Source organism: Ptiloglossa arizonensis, chromosome 14, assembly GCF_051014685.1.
Source record: "Ptiloglossa arizonensis isolate GNS036 chromosome 14, iyPtiAriz1_principal, whole genome shotgun sequence".
In the NCBI taxonomy this organism is placed as follows: domain Eukaryota; kingdom Metazoa; phylum Arthropoda; class Insecta; order Hymenoptera; family Colletidae; genus Ptiloglossa; species Ptiloglossa arizonensis.
In genome coordinates, this window is record NC_135061.1 from 6,168,039 (window position 1) to 6,187,053 (window position 19,015).

Here is a 19,015-nt window from a genome sequence, read left to right on the forward strand (position 1 = left end):
AATACTTAGAGAGGTGTTCACCATCGCGGGCGAAAAGTTCGAAAAGTCACGGAACAATGTAAAAAATAAATAAACAAGACTAGTAATACGGTTCGTTTATTTCTGAGCGGATAATTGCTGCTTCTTAGCGCGTGAAATTTTTTAGTACAGTGTCTTCGACTACGAAATCTACATTTTCGGAGCGATCGATCCTGTTCGGGATTCGATCTTCGAGCTTCGTTGTTCTTTGAATTTGTTTTCAGCGTTTCGAAGACGCTGGAATTGTTTTTGTTCGCGTTTTAAAGTTAATTCGTCATAGACCAATCGACACTGTCGTTATTTCCGATTGTACAGATCGATCGTCTCTTCGATAAACTCAAAGACAACGCGTGACGTTACAAATACACTAGAACCTCGTTTACACGAACGATCTTCAGCCTCGATAATAGAAATCTTTATTATCGGTACTGTGGTCGAGCATAACCTCAATTATACGAACGCGTATTCTGTTTTTTTGTTTTTTTTTTTGAGTAATTTATTTGAAAGTATTTAAATAATCGAATTATATATTTAATTCGAAAACACGAAATATTTAATTCCCAATAATGATCGTTACATTTCTCTTTGAGTCTCCGAACATTGTTATCCGAGCATCGAAGTCTCTTTTATTCGAATTAATAAGAAAGGTGCTAAATGCTGATGGACTTCCGTTATCGAAACTACTCGATCCTCCATTGTGTTTTGATAAACGATATTGTACAGTACATCGGTTTTATTACTATTGCTTACGACTATTTTTGATTTTCGAACTGTAATTACTATTCGTTACGACTATTTCCAATTTTCAAACCGTTATTACTATTCGTTACGAATATTTTTTATTTTCAAACCGTCATTACTATTCGTTACGACTATTTACGATTTTCGAACCGTCATTATTATTCGTTACGACTATTTACGATTTTCGAACCGTCATTATTATTCGCCACGACTATTTTTTATTTTCGAACCGTTATTACTATTCGTCACGACTATTATCGATTTTCGAACCACCGTTACTATTCGAACAATTTGTTCTCAGCCCGAAAGACGGAACTCTCAGTGCCTTGGTTCTTTCGTCTCACGGGGAATCGTAAGATTCGTACGTGGTCGTTGCACAGCGAGGAATAGGCTGCGCGCGCATCGTTCACCGATTTCGAAACGAGACTCGGTACACTGTACGTGAAAAGCGCGGGACGACGTACGATCGCGTTTCGAAGGACAATAATCGATGCACGGTAGTTATTGCCATTATTCGTAAATTTACCAACAACACGGGATATGCGCTTCGCTGAGAAACAGGTTTAGAACAACGAACGACCGCTCCTCGTCGAACCGCGGGAAAACTGCTGTATTTCTGCCAAGCTTCGTCCATGTTTCACCATTCTTCTATACTCGTCCATTCTTTTATCCGTCGAAGGTTTTTTCACGCAATGTATACACACGGACACACGGACAGCCCAGACGATAGTCTCTACCATATTGTACAATGACTTATATATTTCTTTTTTGAACAAGATCTTCAAAAATGACGAAAGACTCGATTCCTTTGGAAATCGCGAACTTATGAAAACGCGTCGTCGACAAACGTAATCCACATGCCGTTTCGCCGCTTTTTTACTTCGGACTTCCATGATTGATCGCACACACACACACGCGCGCATCTGTACGAAAACGATAGTTGCCGCGCGAGACACGTCGTTTCACGTGCACGCGTCTACCGTGCACGCTGTCAATTTGTCAGTCATTGTACCAAACAATGTTGCGATATTTAATACACGATGAATCGATTTGCAAAAGACCAACGTTGTTATTTCTTTACCCCGATTTCATTCCACGAACCACATCCAAAACGTTTGACAGTGTTCGAAGCAGGCCTTGTATGTTGGTCCCATCTTGTACGAACTTTTGTAAAACCGGTCTCTACCGTTTGGCAATGTTTAAAGGGAATCAAAACGTTCGAGAATCGTGCTGTATTTATATTATTGGGTTGCCATCACCTTTGGATTGTTAAGAAAGTCATTTCGTTTTCCAAAATGGAGGATATATAATTTAGTAAAATGTTTGTACGCTCTAAAAAAATCATATTTCGAAAAAAAAGGAATGACTTTCCGAACGAGCCAATATTACGATAACCACGCAACGTTACAATTTCTGTACAAAAGGAACGAAAGAAAGACGGTGAAATAATTTTGGAGCGTTTTAAAAAGTTTTTATCAATAAACGTTTATTTGTAGCACGAGAGAAATTGATCGTATCGGATTATAACTTTCGTCGTCTAGCTCCCGTTTCGTCAGGAGCGCCTGACTTTTTCGCGTTGTTTTATGAGACAAGAAAAGTATTATCAAAGAAAGTACAAGGGTAGACAGAGACCGACATCAAGTCCAACGAGAGAACGCTCGGACGGTGAACTATTTCCCTCATTATATGATGTAATACTTAAAAAAGGTAAGGAACTAGAATTTTTCGAGATTTTGGATAACTTTGGAATGTCTTTGTATACCACCAATGAGCGAACACAGCAGTAGATATCTAGAAATAAGTTTGAGTTATTATTAGAATATGTGATACGTATATTAAAGATATGCTATGTAATATTAGTACCTGGTTTGATACAACCCAAATTGTAATATAATGAAACGTACTGCTTTCCCACAAAATTATGGAAGCTGTTACATATATAATTATCTCTGTAAGTTGCAACGGGCATGATATGTATTCAAAAAGATCACCATGCGGTATCTTGTAGATTGTGGAATTGATCTTGCCATCTTTATTTTTTCTTAAATTGCTGAGGATGTAGTTTGCCCTGAGTTGAACATACGACGATAATATAATAATAACTGCACATATTAATTGAATATATGTAATTCTCTGCCAGGAAAAATATCCTTCTGAACCTACACAAAGTATCCATAAATTTAAAAAGTAACAGAGTATAATCGATTACTTGAAAATTAGATTCAATGAGATATTTGAATATGCAATTACCTTCAACAAATCCTTTAGATTCACCTAGAATGGACATTAGACTTCCAATATAATGAGAAAATCCTATTGTGTAATGCATGATATGCATTTTTGCATTGCTAAAAATAGTTACATACTGCGTTTCATACAATCGTTTCCAATAATGTGGGCACAAAACTACAATAGTTACAAATGTACTTTCCGGCGACACTAAAAATATAATTGTTAAATATAAAATAAATTTAAATGTAATATTTTTAATTATGTTTTTATTTACCTAATGGTTGTCGAAAAGATCCCAAACCAATATCTAATAGCCACATAATATATTTAGGTATACTACCATTCCATAGATATTTATATATAAGAAGGCATAATACATAAGTCGAAGTTGGTGCAACAAACAAGTAAAAATGTTTAAACCAACTAAAATATTTATATATTATTATGTTGTATAATATATCACAAATATAATAATACATTGGTTCGTTGCTTACCTTTTAGGTACTTCTAGTTTCTCTACAATTGGGTGCAATTCTTTGACAGAATGTTTACCATAACAGTATGTACGAGTAATGAAAACAGGTAAATAAGGTTCTGTACATCTAATTAATAATCCAACTGTCCCAACAAATATAGCAAAGAAAATAAAAAGAATACGTATAAAATTGGTCTGCATGTTGTAAACCTGTAATGTACACAATGTTGGAATACTGACAGATAGAATGCACTTGGTATTTGGATCATGTAACGAAATGGGGAGTAAAGAAGTGATAAAGGGGATCGTAACAATAATGTTTTAATGTCCCGTTTGACACGATTATGAAAAACATTATTGTACATAAACCAATGTCACATATATTTCAATTAATGTTTAACTTCCTTCTATCTCCTTACTACATTTCTAAAAGGTCAGAAAGTATGATTATGTTCTGTGTATAATACATTTGCGTTGGTTGTTAAGGAATTCCTACTAACCTGAAGTAACCCGAACGCTAAGACATCATTATCTATCCAACACTGATCCCAATGATGCTACTATTCTATTTTCATTTAAACAGGGTTATTGGAACAATCGAGAGTATATGTATTTTAAATAATCATTACATCTAAGTGTATTAAAATAAATTCTGGATATTTTAGAAGAAAACTAAACTAACTCCTAAATGCAATATGTACACCTATAACTTAAATCTTTATTTTTATTACAAATATATTTACAATGCAAACACAATACTGGGGTACAAACGAAGAAAAATTTGTTTATCGTACGATGGCACGTTTTCCGATTAGTTACATATTAATACATACCTTGTACACAAGATGAGATCGCAAAGTGTGACAATTGAATGTTTTCAAAAATATTGGTGACATCAAAAATTGTTATCAGGCAAAGTTTAAATTTTTTAGAAAATCCATTTTCTCGTTTAATTTATATTGTTCTGCACGAAGATGTATATGTACGTTCGATTTGTTCGAACATGACTGTACTTTTTGATGCACAAAAGTAACGGGCCTGTAACTGTAATAACCGATAACATCTGCCGTCTACTTATGCAGCGCGCAAGTTGCATTTTATCGCAGGTTTGTTACATATTAAATCAGCGCGATACACGCTTCAATTTCAAATTTAACTTCTCGTAACTTTCGCGTAAGTATGCACTTATTGTTAGTGAAACTATTCAGCGCTTTTAATAAATTAATTAATCCACTTTAACTTCATAAGTGGGCGATAAAATTGAAAAAAAGTGATTCAAGAATTGTTTCGTTCTTTTTTATTAATTATCGGGAAGATTATTCCAAAGTAAAGAAAGTAAGAATGCAACATGAATATTTTTGCGTTAAAAAAGATGAAATAAACAAGTATATTCAAACAAACAGCATTTTGCACTGTTCTTGATCTCAACATGTAATTTTATGCATTTTATATATAGTTTTGAGATTATTTTATAGTGATTAATTTTTAATTTCTACCCTTTTTTAATTCATCGATTCAAATTTAATTATAGTTGATCGATTGATCGATAATAAATGTTATACATATATAAAGTAAATATTTACCTATTACCCCACCTAATATCATGTTGACATCTGAAATAATTCTCTTTCACGTTTTCCAGAGATAAAAATATATCGAATTAAACCTGCCAGAAATTGAATATAGTCTTTGTGTCGACATCTAGCGACGAAAACAAAAACTATTCTTCTACAAACTTGGCCGATTAGCCATAGATGGCGCCACCTACACTATTTATACTTCAAATTAGTTTAATTAGTTTATTAAATGATTTTGCAAGCAATTGTTAGAAATCCTTTGAATCTCATTTGAGCTGTATCATTGGTCTTTGCTGTTAAATATATTTTCTATATTAAACTATTACCCCACCTAATATCATGTTGATATCTGAAATAATTCTCTTTCACGTCTTCCAGAGATAAAAATATATCGAATTAAACCTGCCAGAAATTGAATATAGTCTTTGTGTCGACATCTAGCGACGAAAACAAAAACTATTCTTCTACAAACTTGGCCGATTAGCCACAGATGGCGCCACCTACACTATTTATACTTCAAATTAGTTTAATTAGTTTATTAAATGATTTTGCAAGTAATTGTTAGAAACGCTTGAATCTCATTTGAGCTGAATCATTGGTCTTTGCTGTTAAATATATTTTCTATATTAAACTATTACCCCACCTAATATCATGTTGATATCTGAAATAATTCTCTTTCACGTCTTTCAGAGATAAAAATATATCGAATTAAACCTGCCAGAAATTGAATATAGTCTTTGTCTCGACATCTAGCGACGAAAACAAAAACTATTCTTCTACAAACTTGGCCGATTAGCCACAGATGGCGCCACCTACACTATTTATACTTCAAATTAGTTTAATTAGTTTATTAAATGATTTTGCAAGCAATTGTTAGAAATTTTTTGTATCTCATTGGTTTTTGCTGTTAAATGTATTTTCTATATTAAGTTTAACAATGTAGGATAATTTATAATTGTAGATTATAATTTAATTGATTAAGCTTTTTGAAGATGGTTTAAATTGTTCGACATATGTGACTGGAAATAAAAAAAACTTTTAATTACCGCCTAAGAATGTTTATATAAATTAATGTTTATATAAATTTATGTAAATTACACAATTCAGCTTTCCAAACAATAAGAGATGAAGATAATGTTCTTCATGAGGAAATAATTACTTGATTTTATTAATTCTTCTTTCGCGTGAAATAACGTGAACCACAACATAAGACATCAACGCACAATTTATTACGCAGTTTTTTAATGTCACAGTACAAATTCAAAAGTAATACACATCTTTGAAATTTTTTACGCAACATTTTGCGTAAAATTATTTGCACACATGAGTCACAGTCCAGTAGTTAACACAAAGAAATGTATCGAGATGCGGTAAAATTATTACGATAGCTTGTATTAATAGAAATGAAGAATCATAAATGGATATTTTCTTAGATATTATCCAAGATAATCTATAAATAAATTCTTAAAATTTGTATAATCATATATTGTAACAGAAAGCAGATATAGAAGCACAGTGATTGATGATTAATATTTTACGAAATTAATGCAGAAGCAGAAGGCTTGTACACTTGTAATTACAATATTTGTTTATAGCTATAATATCAAAATGCATGTAATTTGAAAGAAAAAGCGTAAACTTGTACTATTAAATTATTTCACTGCATTTGATGAATGTTTATGACAAAACTTAAGGTAAAAATTAATTACATTAATACACCAACAGGAGACTAGATCAGGCATATTATTTGATATTTTGTAATATCATTGCTTTTATGAAAAACTATTATAATAAAACTGTTCATCTTGTAATGTAGATATGTCAAAAAATATAAACTTTGTATGTAAAGAACAAAAATATTATGATAAGGTACTTATGAAATCAAATCAATATCTAATAATCACCTGTTGGTAATATATTAACACGGTCCTTTGTTTTTGTTATAGTAATTTTATACCTGTTTACCTAATAAAACAGTGTTAAAATATTCACAATACATATATATAAAATGATTATGAAATTATCAGTAAGTTTAAAAGCATATTTACATAATTTCATTCTCCTTTTCTTGCATACAAATAAAAATTTCATAATACACACTGACTCAATTTCTCTCTATATTGATCATATTATTATATGTAGAAAGCTATTTTGATTCTTACATATAATTTCAAATTTCCATATGAAAGTAAAAAATGTCTTCTTGTCGTCTAATGTACTTATTATTATAGGCAAATAACTTATATTTCGATAAAATTTATAATATAAATGTGTATGAGTTTACATTGTCAAACTCATACCTACTTAGGAAACACTGTATTCAATCTACTACAATTAAATAGTGTAGCATAGTTTGAATCTATTTACAATTGATAGAGATTAGATCTCAATAAAAATAATATAAATAAGCATTTTTATCAAATTTGACTACTAGAGTTAGTATTACAAATCCAAATTATTTTATATTTATTGGCATTTCTTGCCAAATATTTGTAAAACAAGATCTCTATAAACTCCACACGTGCTTTTATAATGTAAGTTAGATAAGAAATTTGTTTTTAATATTTTGACAGTTCTTATAAAGGCAGAATAATTTTATGAAATATGCCTCTTTTCCTATTGTTACAACAGTGAAATATAATTTTATAATAAACTTTACATCGTTAACTAACTTGTTTTAAACACAACTTGTTTTAGTGCACTGTTATGTGCGTGATATAGAAATGTTATCATATTGTGCAGTAAAGTTGAAGTTTCCATTTTTATAGATCTAATTGATGAACATTAGTGAACATCTTCAATTTAAGAATATCTCTTCATCGTACACTTCCAAGTGAAAACCATTCAATTGTTTCAGTTGTCAAATCAAGACGTCTGAGTGGTAAACGTATTCCACCAAGAAATTCATTTTCTTGTAGAGTGTCATGGTTCCATATTGTAGCTTCTAGAGTTCTTTCTTTGATAACATCTAAAGACATTCTATATTCCAGCTATAATGAAGAAGTATATTATATTACACATTGAACACATCTTATTTGAGTAAGGATAAAAAATTAATTTATTTATTTCTTCAAGTTCATTACCATTTCCATAAACGAAGGGTGACAATTCTTCTTCACAACTTTTGTTTTGCGTTTCGTTTTCTTTGTTGGATCAGGTTTAAGATAAACTTTTACATATGTATTTGGTTCTTGTCCATTAGCTACTTTGGGCAAGCCCCTTGCATGATGAATCATTACATAGAATGCTCCACGAGTATAGTGTAGAGACATTTTAATTTGTCCACTTTGTACATTATCTCTAACTATTTTCTCAGCCCACCAGTTACCAACTAATTTAAAAAAAGAAGGTAAAAATTTCACGATATTCTTAAGTAGTATACAATCATATTTTGAAAATTTCACGATACCTTTTACTTTACGTAAGTGAATATCAGCATTCTGTTGATCGCGCAGGAGAGGATGAAAGAAAGTATATACTAAGTCGCTTTGTGAAATTTCTGGTGCCATTTTAAATAAGCTTACAAGAAATTTTTCGATGTCTGCACGACGTTTATCGGCAACCTGTTTTATATTAGACCTTCCAACACTCAAACCGCTTGGTAAACTGCATAAAATATATTATAATTTAATTATATTATATGTGCTTGTTCATTTAAAAGTTTAAGAAATCTTTTAATTAAAATCTTCAATCAAATTGAAATAGGGAAGTAATATATTTTTTTGGGCTTTATTCCAAAATGAATTTTTTGCATATCAAGATTTTAGCCTGATTAGATAGTATGACAAAAGATAACACAGCTAAGTCCTGACACAAAGATATGAAATACTTTTGAACTACAAGCAATGATATCACATACTTTCATTTTATGTTTATAATTATTACAACTGTTTGCAACATATTCAACTGATTACGTATTCAAACTGTGTTACGAATTCCTTGTTAAAAAAGAAGTTGTTTCTACAGGTTTGTACGATTATTATACTTTGTAATATGTTCAATAAATATATAACATTAAATTTTGTATTACTTTCAGAGAAATACATTAAAGTAATAGAAATGGGTCTTAAATGGTTCCGTGGTCAAATATCAATGCAAAAAAAATCACCAACATTATCTTTTACACCAGAATTTTACAGAAAAATATCACAAACAGACATTTCTGTAACTAAATTACACAAGAATACAAATGATAATTTAAAAATGACTGTTAACACTGATTTTAAACAATTAAATACCTCATCTTAATAATGAGGAAGTGGAAGACAGTAAAACTGGTAAATTGTGCATAAATTCAGTTCATAAAGGTTTAAGTGATTATCAATCAAGTCTGGTAAAATAAAATTTAGTGTATAATTTATACAAAAATACAAAAAATAAAAAAAACGTCATGAATAAAGATATAGTTAAACAATGGGAAAGTTGAATCACCACATGTAATTTTTATAAATGAATTAGGTGATACAATATAAAATGTCTTTTAATTGAAACTTATTGTGTAATAATAAGAATATCATTAATACAGTTAATGTAAAAATTAGTAAAACTAGTATCATAAAGTAAAATTGAAATAAAGATATATTTTATTTGTCTAACAACTTTAGTAAGAGAAAAATGAATGCATAATTTTTTATGGTATGCACAAATTTCATATCAAACAGTGCTATGAATGAAATTGGAATGAAGTTATAGTTTACTTACCTAGTAACTTTCGCAAGTGGAAAATGAATGCATAGTTTTTGATAAAATTCACAAAATTCTTTATATGAACGGAATAAATAAGTGGGATCTGCATGACCTTTCCGTTGTATACGCAAAATATACATGTAATATTTTTCAGGGTCATATCGTTTTTGATAACCATGGACTTGAACACTCGTCAATTGACCTTCTTGTTGCATTCTACAACAATCAAACAAATATATGTACTTTCAAATTTATAGATAATTTAATCAAATATTATAATAAACTTACGTGTATGTACGCGGAATGAAAGACAATAATGCTCCATCGTTATGATCGCCCGAGAAACGTAGCTGCGCTAAATTATGTAAAAAAAAATTGAATTGTGTAAACCAACTTTTAAGCGAGCTTTCTATCATTCGAGCAAATGTGGCAGCTGCTTCAGGATTGGTTTGTTCAGGAAGAAGAGCTTTCTGTACATAGCTAACTGCATCCACCGTAACACCAGGAATACCAGACGAAGTCATCTGTGAATTTGTGTAGTTATTCATATTAGACTTGTTCACTAATTCCTTTATTTCAATATCACTAAGCTTTTGTTGTATAATATTCAGCTCATATAAGTTAAACATATTATTCTGTTGGGATAATAAACTATCCATCTTTATCTTTTGTTTTGTATTTTTTGTCTAACTCAATTGTATTAAAATAACTTTTAGATCACACAGTAACACGTTGTGTCGACTATTATAGTCGTTGTTGGTTTATTAATTCTCAGACGCATTTAACACTTCTCTTAATTGATTCAGACTGCTGCACTTTATGATATTACGAGAGCTCGGACGATAAACACTAATTAACAATACATCGCATACAGTTTAGTGTGATAGCAGACCACTTTTTGATAAAGCGCGCGGATAAGTCCTTCCGTTGCGGTTTTGTTATTTTCACAGAGAGTAATTATTTAAATAATATTATCAAACTAAAAATAGACTTCTTTGTTTTTAATCAAATAGTTGAACAACAAAATAAAATTTTTCACATTGAATAAATAAACAATTGCAACATAATAATGTAATAAAAAATTCAATATTATCCTATAACAATATGATATTTCCAACCTCAGCAATATGCTTTAAAGGAAACATACCAATCCAAAAAGATGAAGAATAAGGTTCCCATGTTTTCGCACTACATTAAATGCTTGACAACATAAATCTACAAAGTGGTGAAATTTGGCCGATGGTTTATCACCACCATTTATAACATATGCCATATCAGATGTTAATACAAATGGTGTTCTATCCCTAGTTAAAAAAAGAATAATGCGTGTAATTATTTTTTATCATACATATACAGTGTGCAAATTTCAATATTTTTACCGTTTAAAATTTCCAAACATTTGTGCATCACCTAGGAATTTTCCAAAGTCAATATGAAATAGATGACCGGATGTTTTTAACATAATATTGTCATTATGTCTATCACAAATTCCTAAAATATAAGTAGCAACGCTATAGCCTGCACAAGACGCGGTAAAATTTTCTACAGCTCTTTCATATTCTAGTTCCGAAGGATTATGCTTTGCCAACCACTCAGCAATTGGTCGATCTTTGAATGAACCAGTTAAACCAAATTCAACTTGTATTTTTCTTAACGTTTCTGCATTTGTAACCATTTCTATCATTCCTCGTTTATGACCAGTAGGTACACATGCAAATGTTACCATTTTAAGATCAAGGCCTTCTTTTAACCAAAGTTTATCCATAATACGAACCATTTGAAGAGTTAACATATCTTGTTGCAAATCATCTCCAACCTTTAACATTATTTTAATATAAACTAAAAGATTGTAATAAACTATGTAGCAGATATTTGTCTAGTAAACATACCTTAAAAATCGCAGGGCAAATTACATCATCACTACTAATGAAGTTGATCTTTAGTGGAAGAGTAAATGATGGAAAATATGAACAGATTTGCACATTTATACCAAATACTTGTTTACTAGGAGATAACGGTAAACATGTACCATCATCTTCCATTAACTGACAGTGTATATTTTGTAATCCAACTTTAAGTGCATCCATTCGCAACGAATCTTTTGTCAGTTTTATATTTTCTGCTACTTCGTGTAAATTCTGTAAGAACATAAATTACATTATTATTCTTAGTAGATATACAAAACGATACAATGGAATAAAAATTTATTGTACTTTAACTAGCAATTGCTGTGTAAGAAAACTGTTTCTTAATGCATCTCCAATAACAGCAAGTAATGCTCGTAACATCAATTGTAACCTTCTATGGTAACGCGCATAACTGATATTTTTATCATCTTCTGGTGTACACTCAGCAGAATTCTGAAAGATAAACGTATTTAAAAGTAATTAATAAATACAAATACTAAACAATTATTAAACGCGGAAATTTTTTCTATAGATTCAAAACATAGGTAAAGTTTTCATCATGTTGACAGACAATTGTATATCTTTAAAGTTATGAAGAAATATAAATTCGGTAACATTATTTATATCTATCATTTAACTTGTACCTGAGGACTTTGTCCTGGTAATGCTTGTGTTAATAACCAGTAAATGTGATGAGCCACACGTGGTGAAAGTAATGCTCGTTCTAATAAAAATCTTGTAAGGGGAGATGATTCATATGTTTCATGTTTCAATGCTTGCAATAATTGCGGTAAATAATCTACAAGTTCATCATTACTTAGTTCTCGAATCCACCCAACAGCCATTTCTCTAACTTTCATATCTGGAAAACTATAAAATATCTATGATTATTGAAGTTATTAACACATATGTAAAAGTTTTAAACATTAAATTACCAAGGTAATAATAATTGTAAAGCTTGAACCGGAGGCAAGGGACTCCAAACTCTAAGAGATGCATGAAGATCAGGCAAACATGCCCAATCCCAACTATGTGCAGCCAAAAGCACTTTGGGCAATGCTTCAGGCCTGTCATGTAGGTAATGACGTTTTTCCCATAAAATTTCTCTTTCTTCAATAAGTGGTCTATCAATAAGAGAGATAAATATAAATGTCGTAACACAAATGACTGGATTGTTAATTTAAAGATATGTACCTTGAGAATGTATGTTGTTGTGTGATGTCTATTAATAATTCCTGTGTATTTTGATCCAATGAATTGAAGTCCAGAGATTCAACATCATAATCTCTTAGTTCTGTAGGGAATAATACTTTCCCTCCATAATCAGGTAATTCTAAACCAATAATAGGATGTGTATCTCCATGGGGATGAATTCCAAATGCCGGAGCAGGACCTAATCTTTTATCAGCAATTACTGGCCAAAGAGATAAGAAGAAACTTCCTTGGCTCATAACACTGTAATAAAGAAAAAGGAATATACGAAGAGAGATATAACAAGATGTTTTCTTGTTTCTATTATATAAGTAATTAATTACCCTTCACAATCAAAAAATTGTATAGCTCCCCAACCTAATTCTTCTTTATGCATAGTATTTTCTTCTGACAAATTAGATTCATGTTCGGTAGGTTGTAACGTGCGACCATACAAAACTAACACTAATCTGGCTTCTCTTGGTACTTGACATACACTTATTCCATGAAATTCCAACCTTTTACATTAAAATTATAATTTTAATTTAAAGAATAAAATATAATTTTTAAACAGTGAATTTTAAAATTATTACCATGAATTAAATAAAATTCTAGGATAAAAATTAGAACTGACTGCCATAGGTTCAGATAAAACTGGATTCCCAACAGGTCTAGTTCCATGGAATATTTGAGCTGCAACAATATAATCATCATGTTTCCATGATCCTGGTAATCTGTGTAATGCTCCAACACGAACTAATACAGTGTCCAATACTTCAGACGATATTAATGTATCTGTTATGTAAAAGAACAATACATATGTTAAACTTTCTTAAAATTTACCATTCAAAATAATATTTTGGAATATTTAATACTTGTCTTACTTGTTGGAAATTCTCCCCTGTTATTTAATTCAAAATCAACTCTAAAGGCATGACAATAAGTTTCTATGAGATCCTGAATCGCATCACGCACTTTGCGACAATGAGAAGCAATTACATCCGGAAATTTCGTTCGTAATGTTACAACAGAATAATCACCATCTTCGTGCAAAATTTCAGGTTTCTTGCACTCTATATTCGTAGTATGAACTTGGGGTAAAAACTGACAACATGCATTCACGAAATTATCAACAGCTTCTGTAATTTCAAATGTTTCTACATTTCCCATTAAAGCACAAACTGCTTTTACTGCTTGAACAACACCACGGGGTTGTAGTTGCGGTAAGAGACTAGGACTATGATTAGTAGTTGCCAATTGTATAGCAGCAGTTTCCACACGTTCCATTTCTTTTTCTATGGTTTCTGTAATTTTTATAAAAATACGAACGATTATTTTATTAATATTTTATAATTTTCTGTACGATACTGTAAAATCAAAAATTTTCTATCATACCTAGCAAAATAAGCAGTGTATCGTAAGAAATAGGTTGTACAGGTTCATTTGGAAGAATATCTTCTAATTTAAGACATTCGTCACGATTATCGTCTTGCAGCTATTAAAAAAGTTACATATATAACATAACAAACAACTGCTAATTAAAATATTTTAGTTACAAATAAATACTTACTGTTCGAGCTATACATCTTTTTATTTGTGCTTTAGTTTGAATAGCTAATTCAATGTCTTTTTCTAATTTAATACATTGATGTATATATTCATATTGAGCTAAAGTTGTGTTAGGTGCAAAATATTCTGCCAAACCCCACACTCTTAAACAATATTTTTCTATATTTACTGTATCCTCTTCGTCTAAGGAACAAGCAACATTAAGAATGACATGTTCAATGCTACAATTTACTGAAAATAAATATTGATTATGCATTAAATTATTGAAAATTATTTAACATATTTTATAAGTATACAAAACCTTACCATCACAAGTAAATGAAATGGACGGAGTATTTTCATCAGAATCCATTAACTGCGGGTGTACAACCAATTTTATACTTGTGCCTTCAGGATATAAGTTCTCCATCATTGGACTGATTACATGCCCAATATTTGTACTAGGATCGTTAAATGGAAAATCACCTGTACATATTATACACATTAACACACAGTTTAAATGTCATAAAAATAGCAAATTAAATTTGTTATATTATACTAACTTCGCACAGACTTCATCATTTCATGAAAAGCTCTTAAATCGCAATCGTGAAGCGATGGTCTAGTTTTTCTCACTGTTACATTTTCATACAAACGTGTCTGCCGCTTTTGCTGCGAAAATTAAAGTTGTTAAATTTTAAATTACTACTCATTCATTTTTATATTTAAAATTTAAAAATACTTACTCTCCTATCTAACGAAGTTCTTCTTCTTTCAATGGTGTTCCAAGCAGATGAATTTCTAGGAGGTAGTGGTGGCGGTGCAGCTGGAGATACAGCTGGAGATTTAGCAGATTTTTCCACAGCAACATACACTGGATCTGAATTAACGCTTTCATTTGTGCTGTACATGTAATCAAATGGATCAAATGGATCATACACTGATCCACTAATTTGTGATTGTATCTCTGTTTAAACATAACACATTACTGTAAGGTGGATGATATTACTCCAATAAGATAATTATTGTTATTATTTTATTATATTTTTATATCAACATATATTTATAATGTATTATTACCATCTTTTTGTCCTTGTGCAATATCAATATGATCTTCAGTCTTAACAAGTAATGGATCAAATGCTTCCAATACACTAACTCGAACATTTGTTTTATCTTCTATATGATCAAAAGAACTCAAATCTATAAGATTATTATTTGGTTTTTTTTCTATTAGTTTTAATACACTTAGTTGCTCATCATCTGTACCGAACGTAGGCTTTTGAACACCACATACAGAAGGAGTAATACTTGGTCTGTAATTCATAGGTAATGGAGGTATCTGTGAACGAAATTATCAAGATTTATTTCTAAAGAAACTATTACATCTTGTTCAAGGTGTGAAGTTTAATTAACAAAAAAAACAGATATTATTGGATTTGAAATTAATATATTTAAACTGATTTATATTTAACTATTTATACACAATACTTTCATAAAAAAATAATTTTTTAAATTACAAAAATTCCATGCAGGCTGTAATAAAAATTGTCAATACAATTATTATTCTAAGAAAAATATATATAGGCAATTTCACACTAAATTGATTACTTTTTATAGCCAAGATTAGGGATATTAATAAAATTGAAATATATTGTAGTCCATGTAAAATTAAGAGAGTTTTGACCTTTTTCCTGTTTTATGAGTCAAGTTTCGATGCATCAACTCATTAAGATGTTAATTAAGAAATGTTTTAGAAATTATTTATTTCATAAAGGAAACTTCAAAAAATCAGGAAATTGTTTTCCGAAATTTTGAACCAATATCAATCCATTTTGATATAAAATTTTCAAAATAAGAGTTTGTTTATGATTTTCACTTTATAAACGCGTCTGTTTTGCTTAATAGAAAATTTATTTCAAAGGGCTGATCTTTCTCAAAGGAAAAAAAAATTCAATATGGTTTGTAGTTTTGTAGGTAAAAATTCTTTTATGTAGCCTGGCTTTGTAAAAAAATTTGCAAATTTCAATGTCTTATAATTTTTTAACAAATTCAAAAGCAGCAAAATGGTGACTTGAAACCTCTCCTAATTTCATATGAATTATAATATTTTTTAATTTCCCCAAAATCCCTCACATCAACTAGAAAAAATGCTTGATTTGACACAAAATGAGTAAAAATATTAGTAAAAATACATTAATATGTATTACTCACTTGTGGTGCTGAGTCAGGTACATTACTGTTAATACTACTGGATCTTGACATGATAGGACTAATTTTTGGAGTTCCAGGTGTACCGGGTGCAGTGGAAGATCCAGGACCAGGGGAGAGTGAATGATATTGGAAATCCCGAGAATGATAACCTGCAGAACTAGTACTGCGTGATATTCTTGTCTGTTTTTTTAGCAATGAGGGATGAGTTTCCCATTTTGGTTCTACAAATGCTTTTCTATTACACAAAAAAATTATTTTTCATTGATAAGTTAAATAAATAATATTCTTCTAAAAATATTGTAATTAAACTCTTACGGTGGTGGAGGTGGAGGTGAACAATAATCACTTAGATTATCGTGTTTCACAGGACTTGTAAAATTGATCAAATCAATAGATTGTTCTTGGCTTGTTGTAGCTGATGTAGAATTTCTCCTAGATGGAACTGGTGGTGGTGCTAATATCACAGCATTTTTAGATTGATTGGTATTAAAGGTTCCAGGCCTTGGTCGACTTCTACACTGAAATCTATACTATCATTTTTCAGAATTTTTACTAAACATTACAGTAAAACTTCATTTGTCTAAACCTATTAGGAGACAAGATGGTTCAGAAAATTGATATGTGACAATAATAGGAGTTCATTGATACCCTCTCTATTAATAATTTTTTGTTGGATAAGATGCTCAGATATCTGATCTATTGTGTGGATTTAAGCTAAACAAGTATTCATATAACTGAAGCATTGATTAGCAATGGTTTCAATGATAAGAGCTCAGTATCACATTTATTAGATTAGACATTGAATAGAATTTTGTTTAGATAGATGAAATTCTACTACAGTTATTTTGTATAATAATTACATAAATTAAATACAAAATGAATAGAACAATAATAATTCAAATATTTAAATAATATTATTTACTTTTCAACTTGCTGTATATTATCTGCTTCTGACGCACTGCAATGTACAATATTGTTTCCTCTGTGTAGGTCATTTTGTGGAACACATGTTTGCTGGATGTTATTAAATTCTGAACGTTGCTTCTGTAATTTAAATTTTTCTAAAGCAAGACTTTCCAAACTCAATGCTTGTGCACGTTCCAGATCTTCTTGAAATTGACGTTCATAATCAATCACCGCAGATCTTTGAGCACCTGTATTTCTATTGAAGTGTGACATCTACAATTAAATTAGAAACTGATTAGCACATTGAAAGATGATAGAAGCATTCGGGTATAAATATAAATGCTTATTTAATATATATGTACAACTGGAATTTATAAATGTACTGGTATGTTACTAATGGTTGTAGTATATGTAAATGTCATGACTGAAAAATACAATAGAAGAGAAATGAATAAAATAAGACTTACTTATATACACACACCATTCTAACCTATACCTTACGTGTACATATAAAAATACTTAATTTGTGTAGCTAACAAAATTAAAGAGCAATAATTATAATAAACCTATAATTAATTTTCCTATATATAAGTACTAATTAACAGATGTTAATCGTGCATTGTTAAGAACCTCGAAAAGTTGTAATTGTGGTAAGTGAATTAAAAAATATTGGTCAAAAGATATTGTTTAGATTGGTTACAATTTGTAACATCTATTCTTATTAAAGTAAAGAAAATGTATTATTAGTCTAAATTTATCGTTTAAAGGCCCGCGTTATCAATTTAAAGAGGCGGAAGTGTTACACGTCTACGTAAACAGACTTACGCCTCACCGTAGCATTATTTTCAGCGGAATGTTTCACTGTCAAATGTTGCAGAAAATTTCCAAGTGAGAGGACGATACAATTTACAAAAAAGCACTGTCACCTAATTAAGGAAATGACATTTTCGATCTTATTATTGGCCGTGGTGTATTACTGTGCGTGCGTATATTGTACGTAGCAGTACGTAGTGGATATCTACATACAAATCGTTCTATGAACATGGAGTGCACTGACTTGAAGCTGCTGCCACCAATAGACAATGCACAAGCAGAAGTAGAGTCGTCTTATATCTTGTGTGTGAACTTACAGTCAATACATTAACGAAAGATTGACTATGGTGCAGATGCGATTGAAAGTACTGACAATACACTGTTAAGAACATTAACTGTTTTTGATGTGTCGTCTAATCAGCTGATTAATCTGTTCAACTTGAACACCAAGCCTTATTTGAGTAGAGCTGATTTAATACGTGCAATGCGTAGGCACGCTTACAGTTAGGAACACCATTTTTGTTATAGCGTGAGCTAATAGGCGTATACAGGATGTTTATTGTAACGGTATTTACAATTTTTTAACACTTTGCGATAGTTTATTCAAAGAAAGGTATAAATAAAATTAATCAGTTTTTAAATTCTAATGTGTTGCAATATGAAATTTAAAACCTTTTATTTTTCTTAAAAAAATCGAGGTCAACTTG

At 30.5% G+C, this 19,015-nt stretch overlaps 2 protein-coding genes across 4 annotated transcripts; both read right to left on the minus strand.

The window, feature by feature from the left end:
* Nucleotides 1-2,227: 2,227 nt before the first annotated feature.
* On the minus strand, nucleotides 2,228-4,546 carry LOC143154305 (polyprenal reductase). The gene is made up of 6 exons (XM_076326288.1): nucleotides 4,300-4,546; nucleotides 3,486-3,676; nucleotides 3,266-3,414; nucleotides 3,010-3,198; nucleotides 2,623-2,918; nucleotides 2,228-2,550 (listed from the first exon to the last, which is right to left on the minus strand). The coding sequence occupies exons 1-6, from the start codon at nucleotides 4,360-4,362 to the stop codon at nucleotides 2,458-2,460; spliced, it is 981 nt and encodes a 326-aa protein (XP_076182403.1). The 5' UTR covers nucleotides 4,363-4,546; the 3' UTR covers nucleotides 2,228-2,457.
* Nucleotides 4,547-7,376: 2,830 nt separating this feature from the next.
* Nucleotides 7,377-18,745, minus strand: Pi3k68d (phosphatidylinositol-4-phosphate 3-kinase catalytic subunit Pi3K68D). 3 transcript variants are annotated; one of them, XM_076326468.1, is made up of 25 exons: nucleotides 18,328-18,743; nucleotides 17,512-17,768; nucleotides 16,905-17,114; nucleotides 16,590-16,824; nucleotides 15,456-15,717; nucleotides 15,122-15,342; nucleotides 14,939-15,047; nucleotides 14,703-14,861; nucleotides 14,398-14,627; nucleotides 14,223-14,322; nucleotides 13,712-14,131; nucleotides 13,421-13,622; nucleotides 13,172-13,345; nucleotides 12,831-13,091; nucleotides 12,572-12,760; nucleotides 12,281-12,506; nucleotides 11,943-12,089; nucleotides 11,619-11,867; nucleotides 11,109-11,545; nucleotides 10,877-11,033; nucleotides 10,018-10,253; nucleotides 9,745-9,945; nucleotides 8,453-8,649; nucleotides 8,127-8,374; nucleotides 7,381-8,033 (listed from the first exon to the last, which is right to left on the minus strand). In XM_076326468.1, exons 2-25 carry the CDS (start codon nucleotides 17,766-17,768, stop codon nucleotides 7,860-7,862), a joined length of 5,301 nt encoding a protein of 1,766 aa, XP_076182583.1. In that variant the 5' UTR covers nucleotides 18,328-18,743; the 3' UTR covers nucleotides 7,381-7,859. The 3 variants fall into 3 exon arrangements, with proteins under 3 accessions (XP_076182581.1, XP_076182580.1, XP_076182583.1); XM_076326466.1 differs by having other exon boundaries at nucleotides 7,377-8,033; nucleotides 8,127-8,649; nucleotides 18,321-18,745; XM_076326465.1 differs by having other exon boundaries at nucleotides 7,378-8,033; nucleotides 8,127-8,649; nucleotides 18,328-18,745.
* Nucleotides 18,746-19,015: the final 270 nt, after the last annotated feature.

What these genes read in the sequence shown, in the direction of transcription:
- Pi3k68d (XM_076326466.1), bottom strand. Translation starts at nt 17,768, where the DNA reads ATGTCACACTTCAATAGAAATACAGGTGCTCAAAGATCTGCGGTGATT. An exon ending in AGAATTTTATTTAATTCATG is followed by an intron (nt 13,346 to 13,420) that starts GTAATAATTTTA and finishes TTAATGTAAAAG; the next exon opens with GTTGGAATTTCATGGAATAA. An exon ending in TTCTTCATCTTTTTGGATTG is followed by an intron (nt 10,254 to 10,876) that starts GTATGTTTCCTT and finishes ACAAATTCACAG; the next exon opens with ATGACTTCGTCTGGTATTCC.
- LOC143154305 (XM_076326288.1), bottom strand. Translation starts at nt 4,362, where the DNA reads ATGTCACCAATATTTTTGAAAACATTCAATTGTCACACTTTGCGATCT. An exon ending in GATCTCATCTTGTGTACAAG is followed by an intron (nt 3,677 to 4,299) that starts GTATGTATTAAT and finishes TGTACATTACAG; the next exon opens with GTTTACAACATGCAGACCAA. An exon ending in ATCTAAAGGATTTGTTGAAG is followed by an intron (nt 2,919 to 3,009) that starts GTAATTGCATAT and finishes TACTTTGTGTAG; the next exon opens with GTTCAGAAGGATATTTTTCC.